Source organism: Hyperolius riggenbachi, chromosome 12 (genome assembly GCF_040937935.1).
Source record: "Hyperolius riggenbachi isolate aHypRig1 chromosome 12, aHypRig1.pri, whole genome shotgun sequence".
Classification (NCBI taxonomy): Eukaryota; Metazoa; Chordata; class Amphibia; order Anura; family Hyperoliidae; genus Hyperolius; species Hyperolius riggenbachi.
In genome coordinates, this window is record NC_090657.1 from 60,998,944 (window position 1) to 61,019,737 (window position 20,794).

At 44.0% G+C, this 20,794-nt stretch overlaps 1 protein-coding gene across 1 annotated transcript in view; it reads left to right on the forward strand.

The window, feature by feature from the left end:
- TIMP2 (TIMP metallopeptidase inhibitor 2) overlaps positions 1 to 20,406 on the forward strand; it is a 58,443-nt gene extending 38,037 nt beyond the window's left edge. The window contains exons 2-5 of the mRNA XM_068262061.1: positions 792 to 892; positions 10,477 to 10,585; positions 15,402 to 15,526; positions 17,682 to 20,406. Coding sequence (XP_068118162.1) covers positions 792 to 892; positions 10,477 to 10,585; positions 15,402 to 15,526; positions 17,682 to 17,879 — 533 coding nt within the window. The 3' untranslated portion in view covers positions 17,880 to 20,406. The remainder of the gene's footprint in view (positions 1 to 791; positions 893 to 10,476; positions 10,586 to 15,401; positions 15,527 to 17,681) is intronic.
- Positions 20,407 to 20,794: the final 388 nt, after the last annotated feature.

Genomic DNA, 20,794 nt, shown 5'->3' on the forward strand with positions numbered 1-20,794 from the left:
GCGGTGAAATCCTTAGTGCTGCCCCCTAGTGTATAAATGTGCCCCCTACGGTGCCCATCCATCTTCGAGAATTCGTCTCTTCCGTTAGCAGTATACATGCTGCCAGCGTGTATGTGATGTCACACACACGCCACGTGCTACTCACCACCGGCGTGCATAGGGCTAACGCTAGAGCGGAGGATTTCAAAGACCGATGGGCACCATGCAGTGGACGACTCAGGACAGGTAATGTATAAATGCACACACAGGTTGCACATTTATACACTGGGGGGCAGCAGCGTGGCAACGGATGCGGCAGACTCAGCATGAGAGATTTCAGCATAAAATTCATCAGGAAACGGCCTGCAGTGTATGGGCAGCGACAGATTTCTCTCTAATCAGATTCTTTTAGAGAGAGATTTGTCTTTGGGGTTGATTCACTATAACAAATAGCGTGCCTTATCAGAGTTAACATGCCTTATCAGAGTGAGGATCATGTCCTCTAAAGTGATTGGACTCGCAGGGGCTCCGGGCGGGACGAGTGCAGGCATAAGTTTGTAGCGCATGTTATGCTACTCTGATAAGGCTTGTTAACTCTGATAAGGCACATCAACACTGATAAGGCGTGTTAACTCAGAAAAACACCTGTCTGGTCTGGCCAATTTTTTGTAAATATGGCAGTTAATTATGATCTATCTTGGTTGCTTGGCACCCATTGCAAGGCTGAACTTCACATTTGATCTAGTCCTAAATATTCTTGTTTTATCATATATGCAAATGTCACGCTAATCTCTTCCCTTCTTTCCTTGCAGTGATTCGAGCCAAGGCCATTGTGGGAAAAGAAGTGGATAGCGGGAACGACGTCTATGGGAATCCCATCAAGAGGATCGAGTATGAAATCAAACAGATTAAGGTAAAAATTATACCGGAAGAAGGGGAGTAACAATACCCACTGCAACCCCCGCGGTCACAGGGTTCCCAGGGGCTAAGGGGCCCAGTCTTGGGGTGTAGAGCAGCCGCTGCAGATCTCCATACTGTTCCTCGTTATGGCAGCAGACAGCTCCTCTTCACTTCCTCTCCAGTGTATTCTCCGTGTGGCCAAACACCTTGCGGATCCTGATGCCTGTCACAAGACAGGCTTATCAGTTGAAAGGGTCCGCACCGTCTAAAATATAAGTATTTATTCAAGCTCTTTAAAACATCACAGGCAAAGATAAAAAGTGTGCCGGGTCACCATTGACGCACAGCGTTTCGGATACACTCCTTCCTCAGAATGGTTCCAATGCACACTGTCATATTCACATCAACATTGCCCTTTATATACTCCTACAGAGGACCTGATAGAGAACTACAACTGCCTCCAACAATTTGCATATATGCATATGCACATCTGCATGTGCCAATGAAAAAAGATCTGATGTTCCTAACCAGACCTAATGTTTGTAAACAATGATGGGATCATCGTGTGAGAAACAGCGGGAAAAACTTGCGTCAAGCTGATCAGATCTGGAAGGCTCCAGCGGATCCGCATAATGTAACACCAAAAGCACTACTTAAACAATCCAAGACATTCCTAACCAGACCTAATGTTTGTAAACAATGATGGGATCATCAGGTGAGAAACAGCGGGAAAAACTTGCGTCAAGCTGATCAGATCTGGAAGGCTCCAGCGGATCCGCATAATGTAACACCAAAAGCACTACTTAAACAATCCAAGACATGTAATACACGTCTACTTGATTGATCCCGTCATCGTGCCCCTAGGTGTTGTAAAGCGGAGTCGGCTGATCCCAAGCCCTGCCGACTTCCGCATACCCTCCGCATCGGAGCACTTCCTTCGCCTCCAGCCTATCCGTAATGCGCCGACAGCGTCCGCTCCTGAAGCCACACAAATTTTAGCCAATCAATGCGGCGCCTACAGCGTCCGCACTGAAGACTGTTGACGGCCCAAAATTCCAGCCAATCCATGTGAAGCCTACACCGTCCGCTCCTGATGCTATATGAATCTTGGCCAATCCGTGCGGCGCCTACAGCGTCCGCACTAGAGACCATAGATTACATCAAAAAATCCATCCAATCCATGCGGCGCCGACAGCGTCCGCTCTAAGGACTATAGCATCAGACAGCGCCGACCAATCAGTGCGGCACCTACAACGTCCGCACTGAAACAGTAGACGTCACAACTAAAAGATCTCCAACCAATCAGGCGGAGATTAAATATGTCCATTCATAAAATTATGCCCGAACGGACCGTTCTTGAACGGACAGTTGAGGAGGCATCTATCTATTAGATACTCATATTACACACTTCGACATATCGTAGCCTAAATATAGTATCAGCATATATACACAATTTGCGGTGCGGATGTGATCCAATCTCTGTCACAAGACAGGCATCAGGAGCTGTTAGATGATTGGCTGTACAGCGACTACAATAGAGAGGACCTGTCTGCCGCTGAAACGAGGAACAGTATGAAGCTCAACTGGCGTGTTACTCTGCAAAATCTTGAAGGTTGGGCAGGGAAGGACATTTTTGTAGCAGCACAAACACAGGGGGGTTGGTTCCAGGTCAGCACTCACAAAACACCATGGGGAGGAGGGCAGCCTGCCAAATTTTGCAGGGGGGAAATGGTTAAGTTATGCCTCTGACCATTCATTTGTTATTTTAAATTCCATATTATCAGATAAAGGTGGAGATTGTCGAGTATATCCCTTGCCTGTGGTCAGGCCATTATACTGTATGTTATTTATGATGTCAGCTGGTAACAATTTCTCCTCCCAGCAACTTACCTGAAAATGAATTGACACACTGTTGACCCAAAGGTTCCAACATTCTGAGGGACAGGATGAAGATATACTGTATACTGATACTATTTATTTATGGTTGGCTCATACAGTGGTTGTGAGAGGGGAACTAAAAAAGTTGAGCTCACAAACATAAAACAGCCAACGTCTGGGAGATTTTTACTTCAGATGAAAAAGACAGAGCCTGTCATGTTGGGATCTGGGTTAATGTTACCAGCATCTTTCGAAGCTGTGACTACCCCCACCTGCGTTGCTGAGACCCGCCCCCACGCTGGCAACCACCAATTAGGCTGTGGCTGCTGAGCAGGGGGCAGGCCGTGGCAACGAGGATGGGGGCAGCCAGAGCTTTGGAAGACTTTAGAAAAAAAATTCTGTCACAAGGTGGGGGGGGGGGGGGGGGGGGAGGGGGGTGTTGGTAGAGGGACAAAGTTCCTGACATTAAAGCGGACCTGAACTCAGAACTTAATCTCTGCTGTATAAGATACGCAACAGCATAATAACCTTTAAATAGAAAAAAATGTCTGCGTTAGGGTGCGTTTCCACTAGTGCGGTGGGAAATCGCCGCGGATTCTCCGCGGACGAATTCGCATGCAGGAGCGAAATCGCATGCGGTTGTATGCGAATTTTACCGCGAATTCGCATACGATTTCGCATGGATGACGCTGTGTGCGAATTTAACCATGTCAGTGCCTGTGTGCTTTTTCATTGATTCCATGCGAAATCGTATGCGAATTCGCATGAAAATTCGCATGAAAAAACACCATGCGAATTCCCTATTAAATACATTGTATGCGAATCGCATGCGTGTGTGCGGTGTCCGAATTCGGATGGCTCTGCTGAGCAGATTTTTCCTGCACAAGAAAACGCTCCGTTTTCCTGACAAGTGGACACAGGCTCATTCACTTTTATTGGTTATGCGAATTTCGCGTTAGTGGAAACGCACCCTTACAGCTGATACAAATCCTACAATAAATCTGCAGTGTATTTACTTACTGCTTTCATGGAAGCAGACATATTGTTAACAACCTGTGCTTTCAAATGCGCTTATCTGCCATCTCTGCCGTGGAAGTCATGTTACACAGGTTAGAGATCAAATGACAACTAGTGATTAGACACAAATGAGGGGGAAGTAGACAGGCTAAACTCTCTAAATACATACAGGCTGCATTTCTCTATGTTTTCCTTTCCTTCTGTCCTGTGCAAGAGTTCAGGTCCACTTCAATGAATTATGGGTGAACAGGTTATTAACCCTTGCGACCCACTGATCACATGACATTACATCATGCTCTGTGTTTTTCACCGGAACTGCTCTTTTCTAGGTGCCCATTAAAGGTACAATTTATATGACCGAATCTTGACTTCAAGTTGGAAATAATCGATTGGAAATGAATGTGTTCATCCAGCAATGATACAGTTTTATTTTCGATAAGATAAAATGCGATACTTTAAATCCGCCAGGTGTATTGATAAGTCGGCTATTGATGAACCACTGTATGATCGTTTTTCAGCTATCGTAAGCTATGGCTGACTTATTTTATTGACGATTCAAACAAATGTGTCTGATCTGAAGAAAGAACCCAGCATGAAAATTGTACCGTTAACGGGCAATTTTATCTGAAGTAGAGACATCTAAAGGCGCCCATACATCTAGCGAGGATGGGCAGATTCAACCAAGAGACAGATCTCTGTCTGATCGAATCTGATTAGAGAGAGATCTGTCGGCTGCCCATACACGGTAGGCCGATTGATTTCAGCATAAAACTATCGGGAATTGTCCGAATCCGCAGCCTCGCCGCTGCCCCCTAATGTATAAATGTGCCTCCCGTGTGTACATTCATACATTTCAGTCTTTGGTATCGCGCTGCTCCATTAGTGCTACACATGCAGACGCGCGCTACATTCTGTACGCCGGCAGTGTGTATAGCGCTAATGGAGCAGCTAATTTATACACTGGGGGAACAGGGGTGTAGTCACTCGTCTCTATAACGATCACTGTTACCGCCACGCACCCGAACGAGCACGACGGCCTGACATCTTGCAGCATATCGGATCGATACATGCAACCGATTTTGGCCCGAAATTGGTTGCATCGTTGATTGGGGGTGCTCTTGGCGGAACCGGATTTTTTTATCCGATTCGATAAGAATTATCCAATCGGATGGTTGATCAGACACCAAGTCGAGAGATGTATCGCCACCTTAAGAAAACACTTCAGCCTACTGTATACCAATACATTAGAGATGTCAGATCTCACTTGAATGCTTCATTTACCAAGCAAACAGAATGAGAGATATCAGATTTAGTCTGAAGATCTTATTAATCGAGGAAGCAGGAAAAACAATTACGTTCAAGAAATCCAATTTTTCTGTCAATGCAAACAAGGCAATTGTTTGCATTGAAAGAACAACAAGCTCGGTCGATGAGAACAACCAGCTCGGTCGATGAGAAAGGAGCGGGCGTATTGATTACAAAATTGTGAAGACAGATTAACATCTTGCCTCAGGAAACGTTACATATATTACATGGGTTTTTAGAGGAGTTATATGCTTCAGGTTCAGGGCATCTGTTGATTAGAGATTAAAAAAAAATTAAACTTGATTAGATCCTCTGAATGTTCCAAAAATATAATCAAAACAAATAGATAACCTAAACAATAAGAGTATCAGCGACTGCTATACGTAACAATGATTAACAATAAGATGAATGCTGTTTACCACACAGATGTCCACATTTTGAATATATCTACCATATATATATATATGTACTGTATACTAGATGAATGGGAATTCTTCATTATATGGTGGGATATCCCTCTTAGCTTAGATGGTAACTAAAGTATAGAGATCTAACTTTTCCAACATATTATTTGTATTATTTATCGGATTTATATTGTGCCAACATATTACGCAGTGCTGTGCAATAAATAAGGTTACAGATAATGATAATAGGGTTGACAGACAAGTCAATACAGGTAATAAGCAATAAGATATGCAATGGTGTAAAGTGAGAACAGCAAGGGGCCAAGAACAGAGTCTTGGGGGACCCCAACTGAGAAGCGGTTGGAGGCTAAGGAGGAACCATTAAAGGAGGTCTTAATATAATGATTTGAGAGTTGGGAGGAGAATCAGACTAGGGCGAGGTGTTGATTGCGGATTGCAGGGATTGGAGGAGCAGGAGATGGTCTACTGTGTCAAAAGCTGATAAGAGGTTGAGAAGAATGGAATATTTTCTTGCAGCCTTGGCAAGCGTGAGGATGTTGACGACCTTGGTGAGGGCAGTCTCGGTGGAGTGGGCTGGCCGAAATCCTGAATGTAGGGGGTGGAGCAGGGAGTTGGTGCGTTGGTAGTCTGGTGGACTCCAGGAGTTTAACCGCGAAGGTGAGGAACATAAATCAGGATAGTTAAAGCTATGAAAGTTGGACTATAAATAAGGTTAGGTGTAGGAAAATTGAGGCTTTTGAACTGTGGGTGTGGAGAAAGCTACTGAGAGTTTCCTGGACTGCTAACAAGTCAATACTTGCATAAATAAGGCCAGAGAATTTACTAGAGGGGTTTATACTACTACTAAGAAGAGGATGACAGAGGCTAAGATAGACAGCACATGTGAAGCTATGAACGTGCCAATGCAACAGTTGAAAGAAGCAGTGATTGACAGATACATCTGGCGTGCAAAAGTACATATGGTCATGAAGAGTCAGAGTCAACTAAACATATGAGCAAATGATTCCTCTTACTACTGGTGGTTCCCCACTTAGCATTTCACTGTTTAACGAAAGAGAAGGTCCGGTCTCTTAACCTATCTGGCGTTCTGATTCTTTCCAGATTTAGGGTCTAATAGAGTTTTGTTCACAAGCTTTTAGACCCTAAAGACAAGAAAAAAAAACACACCACAGAGAGATCTGCAGCAGCTCTTGCATATAACTCACTGAGACACTGGATTACCGCTCTGAGCTGCGGACTGCTATCCCGAGCCTGACTCGGGATTACCGCTAAAAGGTTAAAGGATACCAGAGCCGAATTAAGATGGAGAAATGGGGAGCAGGCGTATACTGTCAGCAGTGCGTTCCCGGGCGCGGGCGCGCTCTGTACAGTAATGCCCAACTGGGACGACCCGGAAGAGGCTGCCGGGGGGCATTTAAGTAGGATGCAGGGACAGAGAGGAGCGGTGGGCATCAAGACAGCCGATTTGGATCCTTTGTCAATTGTACGTCATCAAGGGAGCATTGGTCTCTGGACATCTCCTCTTAAGCTTCCTCTCTTTCCTCCACCTTTTGCGTAACTTCTGTCAAAACTTCTACAGCCACTGGCGTAACAATAGGGCCTGCAGCCCCTGCTCCCTGGGGCCCGCTCGGGGCCATTTTGGGGGGGGGGGGGGCTGGAGCGGTCACAGCATGTATGGAAATCCATGGCCACACTCTGCAGGGAGGGGGGCGTAACGCCCCCCCTCACCTGGGGGCTCTCCCCTCTTCCTGTTTATACAGGAAGTCGCGTCAGAGACTAGAGAGAGGAGCGCACGCTGGAGCGCACGGAAGGTATGTAGCTGCCGCTGCCCAAACAGTAATTTAATCTGGAACGTCCCCCCTGCCCGCCGAGTGTAGCTATGGCTTTCCCCTCATGCTGCGACCCCTCCATCCCCCCAAAAGTCCCCGAGTGAGCCCCGGGGGGGGGGGGGCTGCTCAGAATTTCTGCAGGGGGGCCCGGTGGGGCCTAGTTACGCCCCTGCCTCCAGCCACAAGGGGGAGCTCTTCTATGAAAGTAAAAGCCAAAAACAGACTGTTTTTCCGTAAGAATGTCTGCTTTTATTTAAATAATACAGAATAAAATCCTTAACCAAACGTCTTAAGAAATGCAGACATCTGCGTGATAAAGTACCGTACTTTCATCCTATTGCCAACTGTCACGTTTAGGAGTCAGGGGCGCACTGTTTATTTTGTCTTGCTAGGGTAGTTAGTGGGCTTCTCCACTTTCCAGGACGTTTTGTCCTGTGAGCACCAGCCACCCTCCCATTCTTTTGAAATAGCTAACCTAAACTCAGGAAGTTAATTCTAAAATTCTTTCAGCTGATATTTAGCTCATATAAAGCTTAAAAAGATTATTCCTGAGCAGGGTGATGGAGTTTTGATAGCGTTCCAGGGAGGCTTAAGCACATTCTCTGGGACCGCCCGGTGCTGCCGCTCTTCTGGCAGAGCATCAGGAATTTAGTAAAAGAAATGACGGAAAGAAAGGGCTCAACCCTATGTAAAAACCTTGAGGCCAATTTTACACCGTTTTTTTGCGTTGCAGGGGGATGCCATGACAAACGTATGACCTGCGCCAGAGTGCGCCGACAGGGTCATATGCATAGCACCGCCCCCTTGTCAGTGACACTCTCCCTGCTAGACAGAAAGTATGTCACTAGGATTCCAGTCTGGCCACGCATGTGTATTATGATGCAAGACGCATCATGTCACCTGACCAATAAGAACAGCATTCTTCCATGGAGAGCCAGGTCCCTAACTGGCTGAGCTAAGTAACATGATGCAAGACGCATCATGTGACCTGACCTGACTAACCAATAAGAACAGCATTCTTCCATGGAGAGCCAGGTCCCTACTGGCTGAGCTAAGTATCATGATGCAAGAGTCCTCATGTGACCTGACTGACCAATGAGAACAATAAGACATTATCCTGTCCACACCTTGGAAGAAATACCTTCATTTGGCGGCCCTGGGTTTACTAACGGTTATCCCGCTACACTATGTGGGAGGGGCTTGTGTTTGCTGCTTATTTCAGCCCCACAGATTTGGTAACTCTGTTGTGTTGAGGATGTTGACAAGTCTTAAAGTGGTCTGAAAGCCAACATTTCTACTTTGCTCTTAAAGATTCCTCACAGCTTGAAAGCTACTATCCCAGAAAAAAATTCTAGAAGAACATTGCTACATTGGTTAAACAAAGCACTTTTTCCTGCTATTCGGCTTCAAATCTGCATCCAAACTGAAGATAACAGTATATTTTTTACTTCAGGCACACACAAAGTTCAGAATAGCTCAATAGAAGATTTTAATATACCTGTATAATAAAAAGCAGTTATAATAGAAAAACAATGAAATGCAATGCCAGCTTTCATGGCAAGAAAAACTACACTTTGGAATGTAAACAGACAATATTACGTGTGCACAAAAGCAAATATGATAACTGTATGAGTAATAAAAAGTAGGAAAACACATTTTTATTGAATGTCATGTCAGAGTTTCAGACCACTTTAAGGTGGTCACACACCATACAATTAAAAGATCCAATTTTTCACCAATTCGATCATTTCGATCGGTTGTCCCAAAAAATCGAGAGCTTTTCTTTGTTTGTTTTCGATCGATAAATCCGATCGAATTTCCCATTTTTGGAGATTGGACATGTTGGAAATTTCAGACCAACTTTATCAAGAATTGTTTGGTGTGTGATGGTTTGTCAATTACTTGATGTACAGTTACAATAATTTTTTTCTGAGCTTTCAATTATTTTATTAATGATTGGGGAAAAATTGAACATATGTGTGCGGTATATTGGTCAGATTTTTGAATGGTTACAATCAGTCACAGAAATTGATTGCTATTCTTGAATTGAACAGGTATTTAAAAAATTGTATGGTGTGTGGCCTCCTTTAGTGTAAAAAATGTGAACTGATGGGTCACATTTTTAATATTCTTTTTTTTTTTTTATTAAAATTAAAATTGTTTGACTCGGACTCCTTGACTCCGACTGCTTAGTCTAATACTTGCCTTGGGCTATAGTGTTGGTATAAAAAAATCATCCAACTCTCGACTCCTCAGTTTATAAAACCTCAAATTCCAGGTACCCAAAAATTGGTCCAACTCCTTGACTCCGACTCTACAGCCCTGGGCTCCACAACACATACTTGCTAGGATGGGATACAAGTCATGCTCCGTGTATGTGAAACAATCATGGTAAGAATTTCCTACCTCCAGTGTAGAAAGAAAGCTCAATAAACGCGGTATAAGACTTTATTCACAAAATCATCCAACCTGACCAACATCATCGAAGTAGCTTGGTTGGTAAGGACCTCACCCCTTGAACTCCATCAGCGGTTTAAATCCGGGAACCATAAAAGTGAAACTATAATGTGTACTGATATCTTCTCCCATTACCAAAGAGAAGACACCAAGTACAGCTCTCGAAGGACCCTTTGTGGTGATTTTCTTTGTACCTCATTGGGAGCATGCATTTGGGCTCTTACCCTCGGCACAAGGGAACTCGCACATCAAAAACCTGGACTGATGCCACTTATGCAAATGGGTAAAAAGAGAATAAGGAGAAGGGTGTGCAGTAGCTAAAGCCTTCAAATGTAGCATCCCTAAAAGAGGAAGCACTGTCTCTTGTGTCTGATCTCTCTAATAACATAAGACTATGGCATGGCCTTATTCTGTAGCCGACAGCTGCCTCTAGCCGGTTCTGACACATGGCACCATTGACAGCCTGAACGGGCCTTGCAGCAAAAGATAAAAAATTGTGAAAGATGGTTTTGGGCAGCGGGCATCGTGCATGGGTACATGGCTATAAAGGCCAGAGATTTTACCACTGGAATATATGAGAAATTTAACTAGTTAGTGGACGGTTTTAGCTCATTGCCTAGAACAAATCTGTATATATCTGATTTGTTGGACTTTTTTTATCAATTTCTATTGTTCTTGCTTTACAGATGTTCAAGGGGCCCACTGAGGATATCCAGTACATATACACCGCGTCTTCCTCTGCTGTGTGCGGGGTAACGCTGGAAACCGGGGGCAAAAAAGAGTACCTTATCGCAGGTGGGCATCCAATGGCGTTAGTGTGCATAGTGGTGGTTGTACCATACAGTCTGTACATGTTACATTTCACCGGATCGGAAGCCTGTGGGCATGAGCAGGACTGGCAACATATTTCATTTTTTTTGGTATCTGGAAGATATGAATTAGTAAACAACATGATGAGAGCCAACCCTCTGGAGAACAGTGGGTGGATTCCTAGAAGTCAGAGCTCAGACCCTCCAACCAGTCACCCGGGTTGCACATGACAATGTGCAGCAGACTGAAATCCCGCCCCATTCCCAGTCTGAAGCCGATACAGGGCCTGCCTGTCTGGTGCAGGGTAGATTGTCAATGTATTCATGTATAGACCTAAGCAATTTTTTTCAGTCTTTGTTTATTTTTTTATAATTGGAGTAAAATTGAACACACGTGTGTGTGGTACATTGGTCAGATTTTTCAAAGGTTACAATTACTCATAAGAATTGATTGTAATTTTCAGTTTGAAAAGAAATATAAAAAATTGTATGGAGCGTGGCCATTAATTCTTCTGATTGATTGTAACATTTGAAAAATCTGACCAATATACCATACACAAGTGTGTGTTATTGAAAAATTGCTTGGGTCTGTACATCAAGAAATTGACAACCTACCCTACACCGTTCAATTTTCTGAAAAGTGTGTGGCCACCTTACGTCTTGGGCTCTAACAACACAACACTAGAGCAGGATACAGGCTAAGGAAATGTGATATCTTAATACTGTATTGGTATCTGGAAATCAAGGGGAGCCGTTGGATTCAGACCATATGGTTTGGATACCTATCCTAAGGTAAAGCTACCTAAGCTACGCACAGAGCTATGTCCATGCTAGATCCACGTACCTCTGGGCATTTTCTGTTCGTCTCCTCTTTCTCCCCAGTCACTCCTTGACAAAACTGACTTTGCCTAAAGTCACATTTTCAGACAGGAAGAGGAATGAATGGGGTGGGGAATGGGAGGGTGATAGGAAACATCCCCGCAAGCCCGCCTCTTCCTGTTTAAAAATTCGACTTAAGTCAAAAGTAAACTTTTCAAGAAGTGATTACGGGGGACCAGGTGAGATGAGAAGAGGAACAGACAACACAGAGATGTCTGTAGATCCAGCATGAACATACCTCTGTGCTTACCTTAGGTAGCTTTTTTTCATGCTTGAAATGGTGGATCTTGTAACATCTGAGGTGGCCTCACCGGCCATCACCTGCGTTTAGGAGGAGACAGATATCCTAAAAAAGTGTTTCAAATGATGGAGAAAAATCTAGATGGCAACCAGGTTAAGATGGCTGCATGGACGTAACTACAGGGGAGCAGCCCCTGTGACTATAGGGGGTCCAGAGTTGTAAGGTGGCCCCAACTACTACTTCACTCCCTCTGATAAAGGGGTCCATCCTTCAGATCAGGTGGTTTTGTGGCTACACTTGTTATGGGTGTGAAGATTATGATGGCCACACTTGTTTTATGACCCTTGTGAGATGGACCTCCAGACTGTGAGGGTCACCAGGGATTGGCAAGGGAAAGGCTGTGAACATGGGGGGGGGGGGGCTCAATCAAAGTTTTGCTGTGGGGCCCCATGATTTGTAGTTAGACCCCTGGAGGGCTGGATAAAGAATCTCTGAAAAAAATTGAGATTGGTGCAAACCCAGAGCTTTGACTCAGGACTGTAAAAGGATGACGGACTCTTCATTGAGCAGAAAAATCTCTTTCTTAGTACTAAAGATTTCTGAAACAAACATACTGTAATTGATACAAAGGTAAAAAACAACTCACTATGCTTCCTCTTTAAGAAAATGCAGCACCGCTATATTTATAAAACCAACACACCATCAGCAGGACATTCAGACATTTAAACTTTTGAAAGCCAAAACATCCATTCACAATGGTTTTGGACTTGAAGTCTCTACAGACGTTCCCAATCTCCTTCAGTGTAGGGGGTTTCCTGCATTGTTGACTCCTTTGCTTTCCATCACTGGCTGCTGGCTGATTGTTGGCCAAGATAACCAGAATCATTACGTTGGGTGCTGAGGAACTGTAACCGAGGATTGAACTTGATCTCAATCAGTAGCTGATACCCCCTTTCCCATGAGAATTTTTTTCCTTTCCTGGAATAAATTATCGGGGGGGGGGGGGAGGGGGGTTGTGTATGGCTGATATTGTGGATATTGTGGTGAAAGCCCTCCCACAGTGTGATGTCATGGCTATAGTCCTGACACTTTGCGGTCTGTGAATCTCGTTGCATTGTGGGAAATAATGGCTGTTTCCAACTGCCAAGCAAGCAGCATCTCCCTCTGTGCATAGAACTCTCAGTAACGAACATTCCATACAGATCACCTGGCAGAACTAAAGATGTCACCACCAGTGATACATTTCAGAAAGTAAGGCCCAGTGCACACCGAGCGGTTTTTGGAGCGATCCGCCGGCCGCATCCGCCTGGAGAAATGCTTGGCTAATGTATTGCAATGGGATGGTGCACACCGGCGGTTTGAGGTTTTTGCCAAGCCGCCTCCTGCTGCACGTTTGCGGTTTGCTAAAAAACCTCAAACCGCTGGTGTGCACCACACATTGAAATACAATAGCCAAGCGTTTTCACTGGCTGATGCGGCTGGTGGATCGCATACAAAATCCTCTTGGTGTGCACCCGGCCAAATATCTGCTCTCTGCTCCCAAAACCGCTAGCGTTTTGACGATCTGCTAGCGGTTTTGGTGTGCACTGGGCCTAAATCAGGGAAAGGAAACTTTTTTACAATTGGCAAACACTGACTAAATAATCTATAAATTAATATTGTAAACACTAAGCAATTTTCTTCATTACTGGTATGTTTTTTTTTTTTACTACAGTTCCTCTAAGCTTGTGAGGGACATTACTTGCTGTGTTTTTTTTAAATGTCCCCTCTGCTTTGTTTGCATTTCTAAAGTGTTCAGTCATTGTCAGGATGGCAGTTAAGTAAATGTAGAAGAATTACCAGTGATTTTTTTTCAGAATTACCACTGAATTTATTCAGGAAACAAACAATGGCAAAACACCTTCCTCAATCATCCCGCGCGATGTAGAAACATCCGTGTATGTAACTAAAAAGAAAAGCAGAAAAAAAGTACCTAAACAAAGTCAGCTTGACTGTTACCATATTTGTACAAATGCAGATTGTTTTTCTTTGCCCAGGAGGAGAAGAAAACAACAGTGGCCGACTCCCTGTGTCTCAGTGCAGCTTATTGCGCATTGCTAAGGGGCCAGATTAGAAAGTGGTGATTACAGCTCAGCCCACATCGCAGCAGAACAAAATAAGACACGTCCGTCTATTTATAGACAGCCATCATCTCCTTGTCATTAAAAGGAACCTGGGGGTGTGAGACCTATGGAAGCTGCCATATTTATTTCCTTTTAAAGGAGTTATCAGGGAAAATTTAATAAAATAAGTGCTACTTACCCGGGGCTACCTCCAGCCCCAAGCTCCCAGCATGTGCCTCGCCGCAGCACTGCCCGTGTAGTGACAGAATGGGCAACCCCGCATGCGCAGTAGGAGCTTGCGCCCCATTAAATCGTGCAGCCACGTAAAACGTCCTAAATATCTCCGCTTCCGCAGCACGTACACTCCCGAAATTTTCAGGGTAGGGAGGGGAGCCCCCAATCTAGTTTTGTGCCGAATTGCAGCCCCCGAGTTCCGCTGATTCCTGAGATAGGTTTGCTGTAATCAGTCTCGGGAACCAGCTGAGTTCGGGGGCTGCAATTCAGCACAGAGCTAGATCGGGGGGTCCCCTTCCTACCCTGAAAATTTCGGGAGTGTAGGAGGTGCGGAAGCGGAGGTATTTCAGGATAATAATGTCTAACTTCCCACTGAGCATGCGTGATACTCAGTGAGGAAGGCTGCTTCCGGGCTGCCCATTCTGATATTACACCTGCAGCCGATCGCCGCAGCTCGCTCCCGGTCCCCGGCGATGACGTTAGGCTGACCTCCAGGTCGGCTTGTACAGCGCCTGCTCGAGCGGCGCTGTCATTCACCGCCACGTGAGCCAGCGCGGACTCCGCTCCGGCCCACGTGGCAGTGATTAACAGCGCCGCGACCTGGAGGTCTGCCTGACGTCATCGCTGGGGACCGGGACGGAGCTGCAGCGAGGGACATGCTTGGGGCTGGAGGAAGCCCCCGGTAAGTAGCACTTATTAAATTTTTCCCTGATAACTCCTTTAAAGTGTACCCAAGCCAAAGTTGCTATACTGACAATTAGGAGACCAATAGGAGATGCTAGAGGCTGCCCCACACCTGGTAGTGCCATGACCTGCACTAATGATGTCCAGTAAACCTGTAAGCCTTCCTCGTGCAGTCATTTCTGTGATTGGACCTCTGGCCAGTCACCTGTTACTATCTACTGTGAAGATGAGCAGTGTCTTCAGAAAGGGAGACTCCAAGCAGAGGTCACACGGCTGCAGATGTTTGCAGCTCAAAAAGATAGATGCACCATTTTTAAGTTGCCAAATGTAGCATTAATGGTTTGCTGAAATCAGCACAGAAATGCTCAAATGCTTACCCTGTAGGATGTGATTTCCCTTCTTAGCAACTTCTGATTGGCTGCCAATGCTTAGCTCTTGATTGAGTTGAACTAAATGGTTGTGCCCTGCACAGGCTTTGCCTAGGAACCCAGGGACCCAATGCTCAGTCTTGATGATTGTTTACATCCATACATGTGTGGTACATGGTAACCTTGATGATTGTTTATATCTGTAAATGTATGGCACATGGTAACCATCTTGAACCCTTCCTGTCTCAAATGTGTGGCACATGGTAACCATCTTGAACCCTTCCTGTCATATAGGTAAAGCAGAGGGTACTGGGAAAATGCATATCACACTTTGTGACTTCATCTACCCTTGGGACTCTCTCACCCAAACCCAGAAGAAGAGTCTGAACCAGAGATATGAGATGGGCTGTGAGTGTAAGGTAAGAGGTTACATATTTTATTGTACACATTAAAAACCTTATGACCCTAGAGATTCAGGAATGGATGGGCAGTAATAATCTGAATCTCTACTTTATCTACCATTTCCCACTTAAAATAAGAAGTATTCTGACTTGATTTGCAGTTGCCTCCATGGGTCCATTGTTCCAAATGATTCTGGACAGTTTGTCGGTAAAAAGAATGATTGGATGAAGGCAGTTGATTTTCATGGAGTAACTGGGGATAGACAGGTGCAGAATGTTGTACTCTATTCCACAACATCAGCATTTCCGTCAATTTCTGCTGCAACGTAATCAAGATTGAGAGGACATGGTTGTATATCGATCCCTACTACCTATTTGCTTATTGATTGGTGAGCGATTCATCACTTGCCAGATCTAAAGGTGCCCATTCATGATACAATCTTATTTCTCTAATTGTAATATAAGGGAATTGCCTAAAGTATCCTTTCAAGTATATTCACTCAGTTTACCCATCTGCTACATAGATTTGGTAAGATTCTACAATCAAGATTGTATCATTAGTGGGCACCTTTATAGTTCTATTTCTTGTTGAGACGGTAGTGCACTTTTACTGGAGAGAAAGCTGTTAATGCTCCTCCCCCTATTCCATGATTGCCCACATGAGCCAATCAAGGAGCGGCCGACTTACGTGCAGGTGCAGTACGGCCGCCCTGAATGCATGAAGAGGAGCGTGGTGGCGAATGTTCTGGGAGTCTGCACGCAGCAACGGTGGGGGCCAGGAGGACCCAGAGGCTTCCCTCTTCTTAGATATGCTTTTTATTTTATTTCGCCTCGGGTACACTTTAAGAGCTTACAATCTAGAAGCTTAGCTTGACATTGCAGTTGTTCCCAGATGTCGGTAGTCGCAGGAAATTTGCAGAGCGTACCAAACTTTCATGTGTTTATACTTATTTTTAGAAGATCAGCCTGGTTTGGGAAGCTCTGAGAAACGTATAGTTCAGCTTCCTGTGCGGGGTCAGATGTCCGTGAGTCAACTCCATCCCTCCCCCTCCAAAAAACGGCATAGAGCTCTCCCATGGAGCAAGCTGCTGCCGAGGAGGAAGCCATTTCTGCGAACGCGCAGCTCAGATTACACACAAATGTTTGCAAGAACCCACTTAGCCGATATTAAAAGCATGTGACGAGAGGCTTTTCCCAGCCAGACCAGACTTAATCGGAACATTTTGTTCCCAGTCCAAGAGGCTGCCTATAGCCCGGCGTCAGCAGCCAGCGTTTAAGAAGTAAGCACTTTGAAAGTGAGAAATTCCGTAGCGTTACAAGCTTCAAAATGAAACAAAAGAGGGAAAAAAATATCTTTCTTTTGAAATGAACCCAAACCATGGATCTTAGAGGATTAGATCTGAGTGAGCCAAGCACATCCAGGACAAATAAAAGCAACATGACTTGACTTTTAGGTTTTAAGTGATTGTACTAAATATACTGAATCTACCACTAACCTGCCTCTAATCAATAGTTTAGTTAGGTATAATTTTCTGGCGACTTAAGCTGGCCATACACTTAGAGATTGCCACCCGATCTGGCAAATGATTGATTATTTTCTGGAAGGAATCAATTCAGGAAAGAATCGAATCCTACCATACACTACACATCAATTTCCAATAGTTTCCAGCAGGGTGTCAAAATTGCAGCGTTGCACTGTTCTTTGCAGTGCAACGTTATGGGACGTTGATCTACACCTGTAGCAAGGGAGGGTGAATAGACACCCTAAAAAGAAAACACAGAGACAAACGGAAGCCCACTTAACGACAGCTCAGGCCAGGTGATACTTTCTCAGGCACTTTACAGTTGTTATAATTTGCATTCTTTGTGAATTAACACCCTGTCTTCAGGATTCAGTCGTTAATTAAAGTATTAATTCGTTAATTTAAGAAATGAGTCGTTAACTTTAGGAATCACTCCTTAACGTAAGGAGAGAATCCTTATTTTAAGGTTTGCCTGAGGTAAATTGCTTAGTGAATACTACAAGATGTATTACCATGGTGACAGTAAAAACAGCTCAGAACCATTCTTAAAGAGAGGAGATAAGCTTACGGAATTGTGGCCAATGACTGTTTGAACTTTCGGCACTCCCCCGTTAAGTGAGTCTAACTCTCCCTTCTCTATTTTCATACAGATCTCTCGCTGTCCCTCCATCCCCTGCTACGTCAGTTCGCAAGACGAGTGTCTCTGGACAGACTGGATGACAGAGAAGAGCATACATGGACGTCAGGCCAAGCACTACGCCTGCATCAAGCGCAGCGACGGATCCTGCTCCTGGTACCGGGGCACCGCCCCACCCAAGCAGGAGTTCCTCGACATCGAGGACCCCTAGATCCCATCGCTGTCAAGTCCCAGTTCTGAGAAGCCAGCTGAGGAGTAGAGGAGGCAGGCGACCTTTTTTTGTTTTGTTTTGTTTTCTCTTCATTTGGCCCAGGTTAATGTCCTTTTTCCTGCAAGTCACGTGACCGAAGAGAAGAAGCTGGACTGCCGAAACGGTCATGTGACGTGAGGTTTAACCCCCTCATTGCTGGAGAGATCACGACGCTGAAAGGATTACAATGTCTCTGGGAGAAATATGGACTCTGCCGCCACCTGTATTCTAGATCCCTCCCCCTTATACCACTTTATCCTATCACAGTGCACAAGGCCACGTAGAGAATGATCCTTACTCTGTGTAGCTGGTCTACATCCCCTTTTCCTCACTTACACCCTCCCTTTCCACATCTGTCAAGCGAGGTCTAGGCTCACTTATTACCCAGAATCCTTCAGGGTAAAGATTTCTTATACCCTTTACAGGGCCTATTTATAAAAGAGTGTGTTTAGGATTGCCCAGCACTCAGTCATTCGCTTCAAAGTACATTCCCCATATTTTTAACTCATAGCCGTCATTATATACCAGCGATCACACTTTCTACATGGATCTACTAAACATTACAATTCTGGCTAATTCCTCTAGTGCTAAACAACACTTTTGTAACATTAACCGTAATTTAAAAAACAGCGAGTGGTATGTTCATCATTTGGTCCGCCAGTAAAATCCCTTAACCTATTCTCTCCCAAGGACTTATTGCTGAATATTTTTCAAGTCTCACTGGTAATTTCTTCCCACTTAGTTCTTAGAGTGTGTCAGTCATCAAAATTATTCGCTGGATTCACTGGAATAATGCAGTCTTTTCCTTACCAATTTGTTTCTTTTTTTTTTTTTCTATAAATTGTTTTTAATTGGTCGTTTGGTAATCTGATCATGTATATGTGGCCACTTTTGGCGTAAGTGTTCTTTGGCCTCAGAAGCAAATGTATCTTTTCAATGCGTTTGCTTTTGTGGTTGTGGTTGACTTTGCGTTTGAGTTGTGTTTGCGTTGCCTACAGTAACAGAAGCACTTAAAACGCAGCGTAATAGGACATGTTGCATTATGTTGAAGTGCAACGTAAACACAGGAAAAACATAATTTCAAAGGCTTCAGAAATATGTCAGACTAGCTAGTATCAAACAGCCTTGGACACTAGCACTTGGACACATCCTGTAAGCATGGTAGACAAGGAGAGGGTGGGATATCGTCATTAGCAACCAAGGAAATTCCAGTTTCTTTCTAAGGCAGGATCAAAAATATAAAACAGGTCTTGGGTTTTTATGTGCAGCTCCACTTCTTCGGTCACCTTGTTAGTGCAAGTATGTGATTGTTTTGCTCACAAGTCAAAGATTTCACTACGGGAGGTCTGTTAAGGATTTTCTGAAGGAGCCTTTTTGAACCACTTTATCCACCACTGCAGTATATCTACATCCTCTGTGACTTCATCTAGGCCACGAGTCAGTGGATAATACGTCTTGTAGCAGAAGCAGTGCTGTGCAGGATTGGGCTTGCTCCTGTGCACATTTCTGGCACTATCTGATGCAGCACTAATTGGTGAACGGGAATATGTGTTTCCTGAGCGAATGAGATTGATTTTACCATTAAAATTACTTTTATTTTCTCAGTTCATAGTGAAAAATACACTTTGTAGCATTATTTCAGAATCAAATATTTTCACCATAAATTGTGACGGGAACATAATCTAAGTTTTGTGATAAGCGGTAAGAATAGCCAAACAAAATTTGTGTTTTTTTAACTACAGTAGCACTTTTTATTTTTAAACGTGAATTGGTAAAACTGAGAAATAATGTGTTTTGTATTTTTTTCCCTTGTTTTCCCATTAAAATTCATAGAAAACAAAATTGTTCGTGGGAAAAAATGGCATACAATGAAAGCCTAGTTTGTCTTGAAAAAACAATATATATTTCAGTTCTGTGTCATAAGTAGGGATAAAGTTATTTCTGATTAAATAAGGACATAGCTAAACTGTCAAAGCTGCTCTGGTCCATAAGTGGGAAACAAGGTCTGGATGCGAAGTGGTTAATATTTTGAGATTTGTCTGGGATTTTCTCTTAAAGAGATTATGTAGCGAATCCCAGAAATGTTACCACATGGTAATGTTGGATATTATGCGGTCTTAGAACATTTGAAGTGTTGCCAATTTACCTTAAAGGGTTAGTGAAGTCAATTAGATTTAGTGATACAGCCACGCCCTTTCCTGGTCCTTTTCTGCTTAATCCGCTATCTTCTGCACCTATGCAGAAAAAGCATAAAGCGGGGGGAAGGGAGGGGATGGAATCTTGCAATTGGGTTTCAAGTCAGATTTTGATACTATTATGGTAAAGTGACATCCCTCTAGTCTAGACTGTTGGGGGGGGGGGGGGTGTTAGTTTTCGGAACTGAATATTTAAAGAGGAACTGTCGCAAAAATTCTTAAAATTTAAAACGCATACAAATAAGAAGTATATTTCCTCCAGAGTAAAATGAGCCATAAATGACTTTTCTCCTATGTTGCTGTCACTTACAGTAGGTAGTAGAAATCTGACATTACCGGCAGATTTTGGGTTAGTCCATCTCTTCATGGGGGATTCTCAGCATGGCCTTTATTCTTTATAAAGACATTCCCTGAAAAAGATTTATACAAAAGAGACAGCCTCCCTGCTCACCGTACACTTGGACGGACGGACGGAGCAACTGCCATTCATTAAGTGCTTTTAAAAATAAAGAAAACCCAAAGAATCCCCCTATGAGAAGATGGGCTAGTCCAAAATCTGTCGGTAATGTCAGATTTCTACTACTTACTGTAAGTGACAGCAACATAGGAGAGAAGTAATTTATGGCTCATTTAACTCCAGAAGAGTACTTTTTATTTGTATATGTTAACATGTATTTTAAA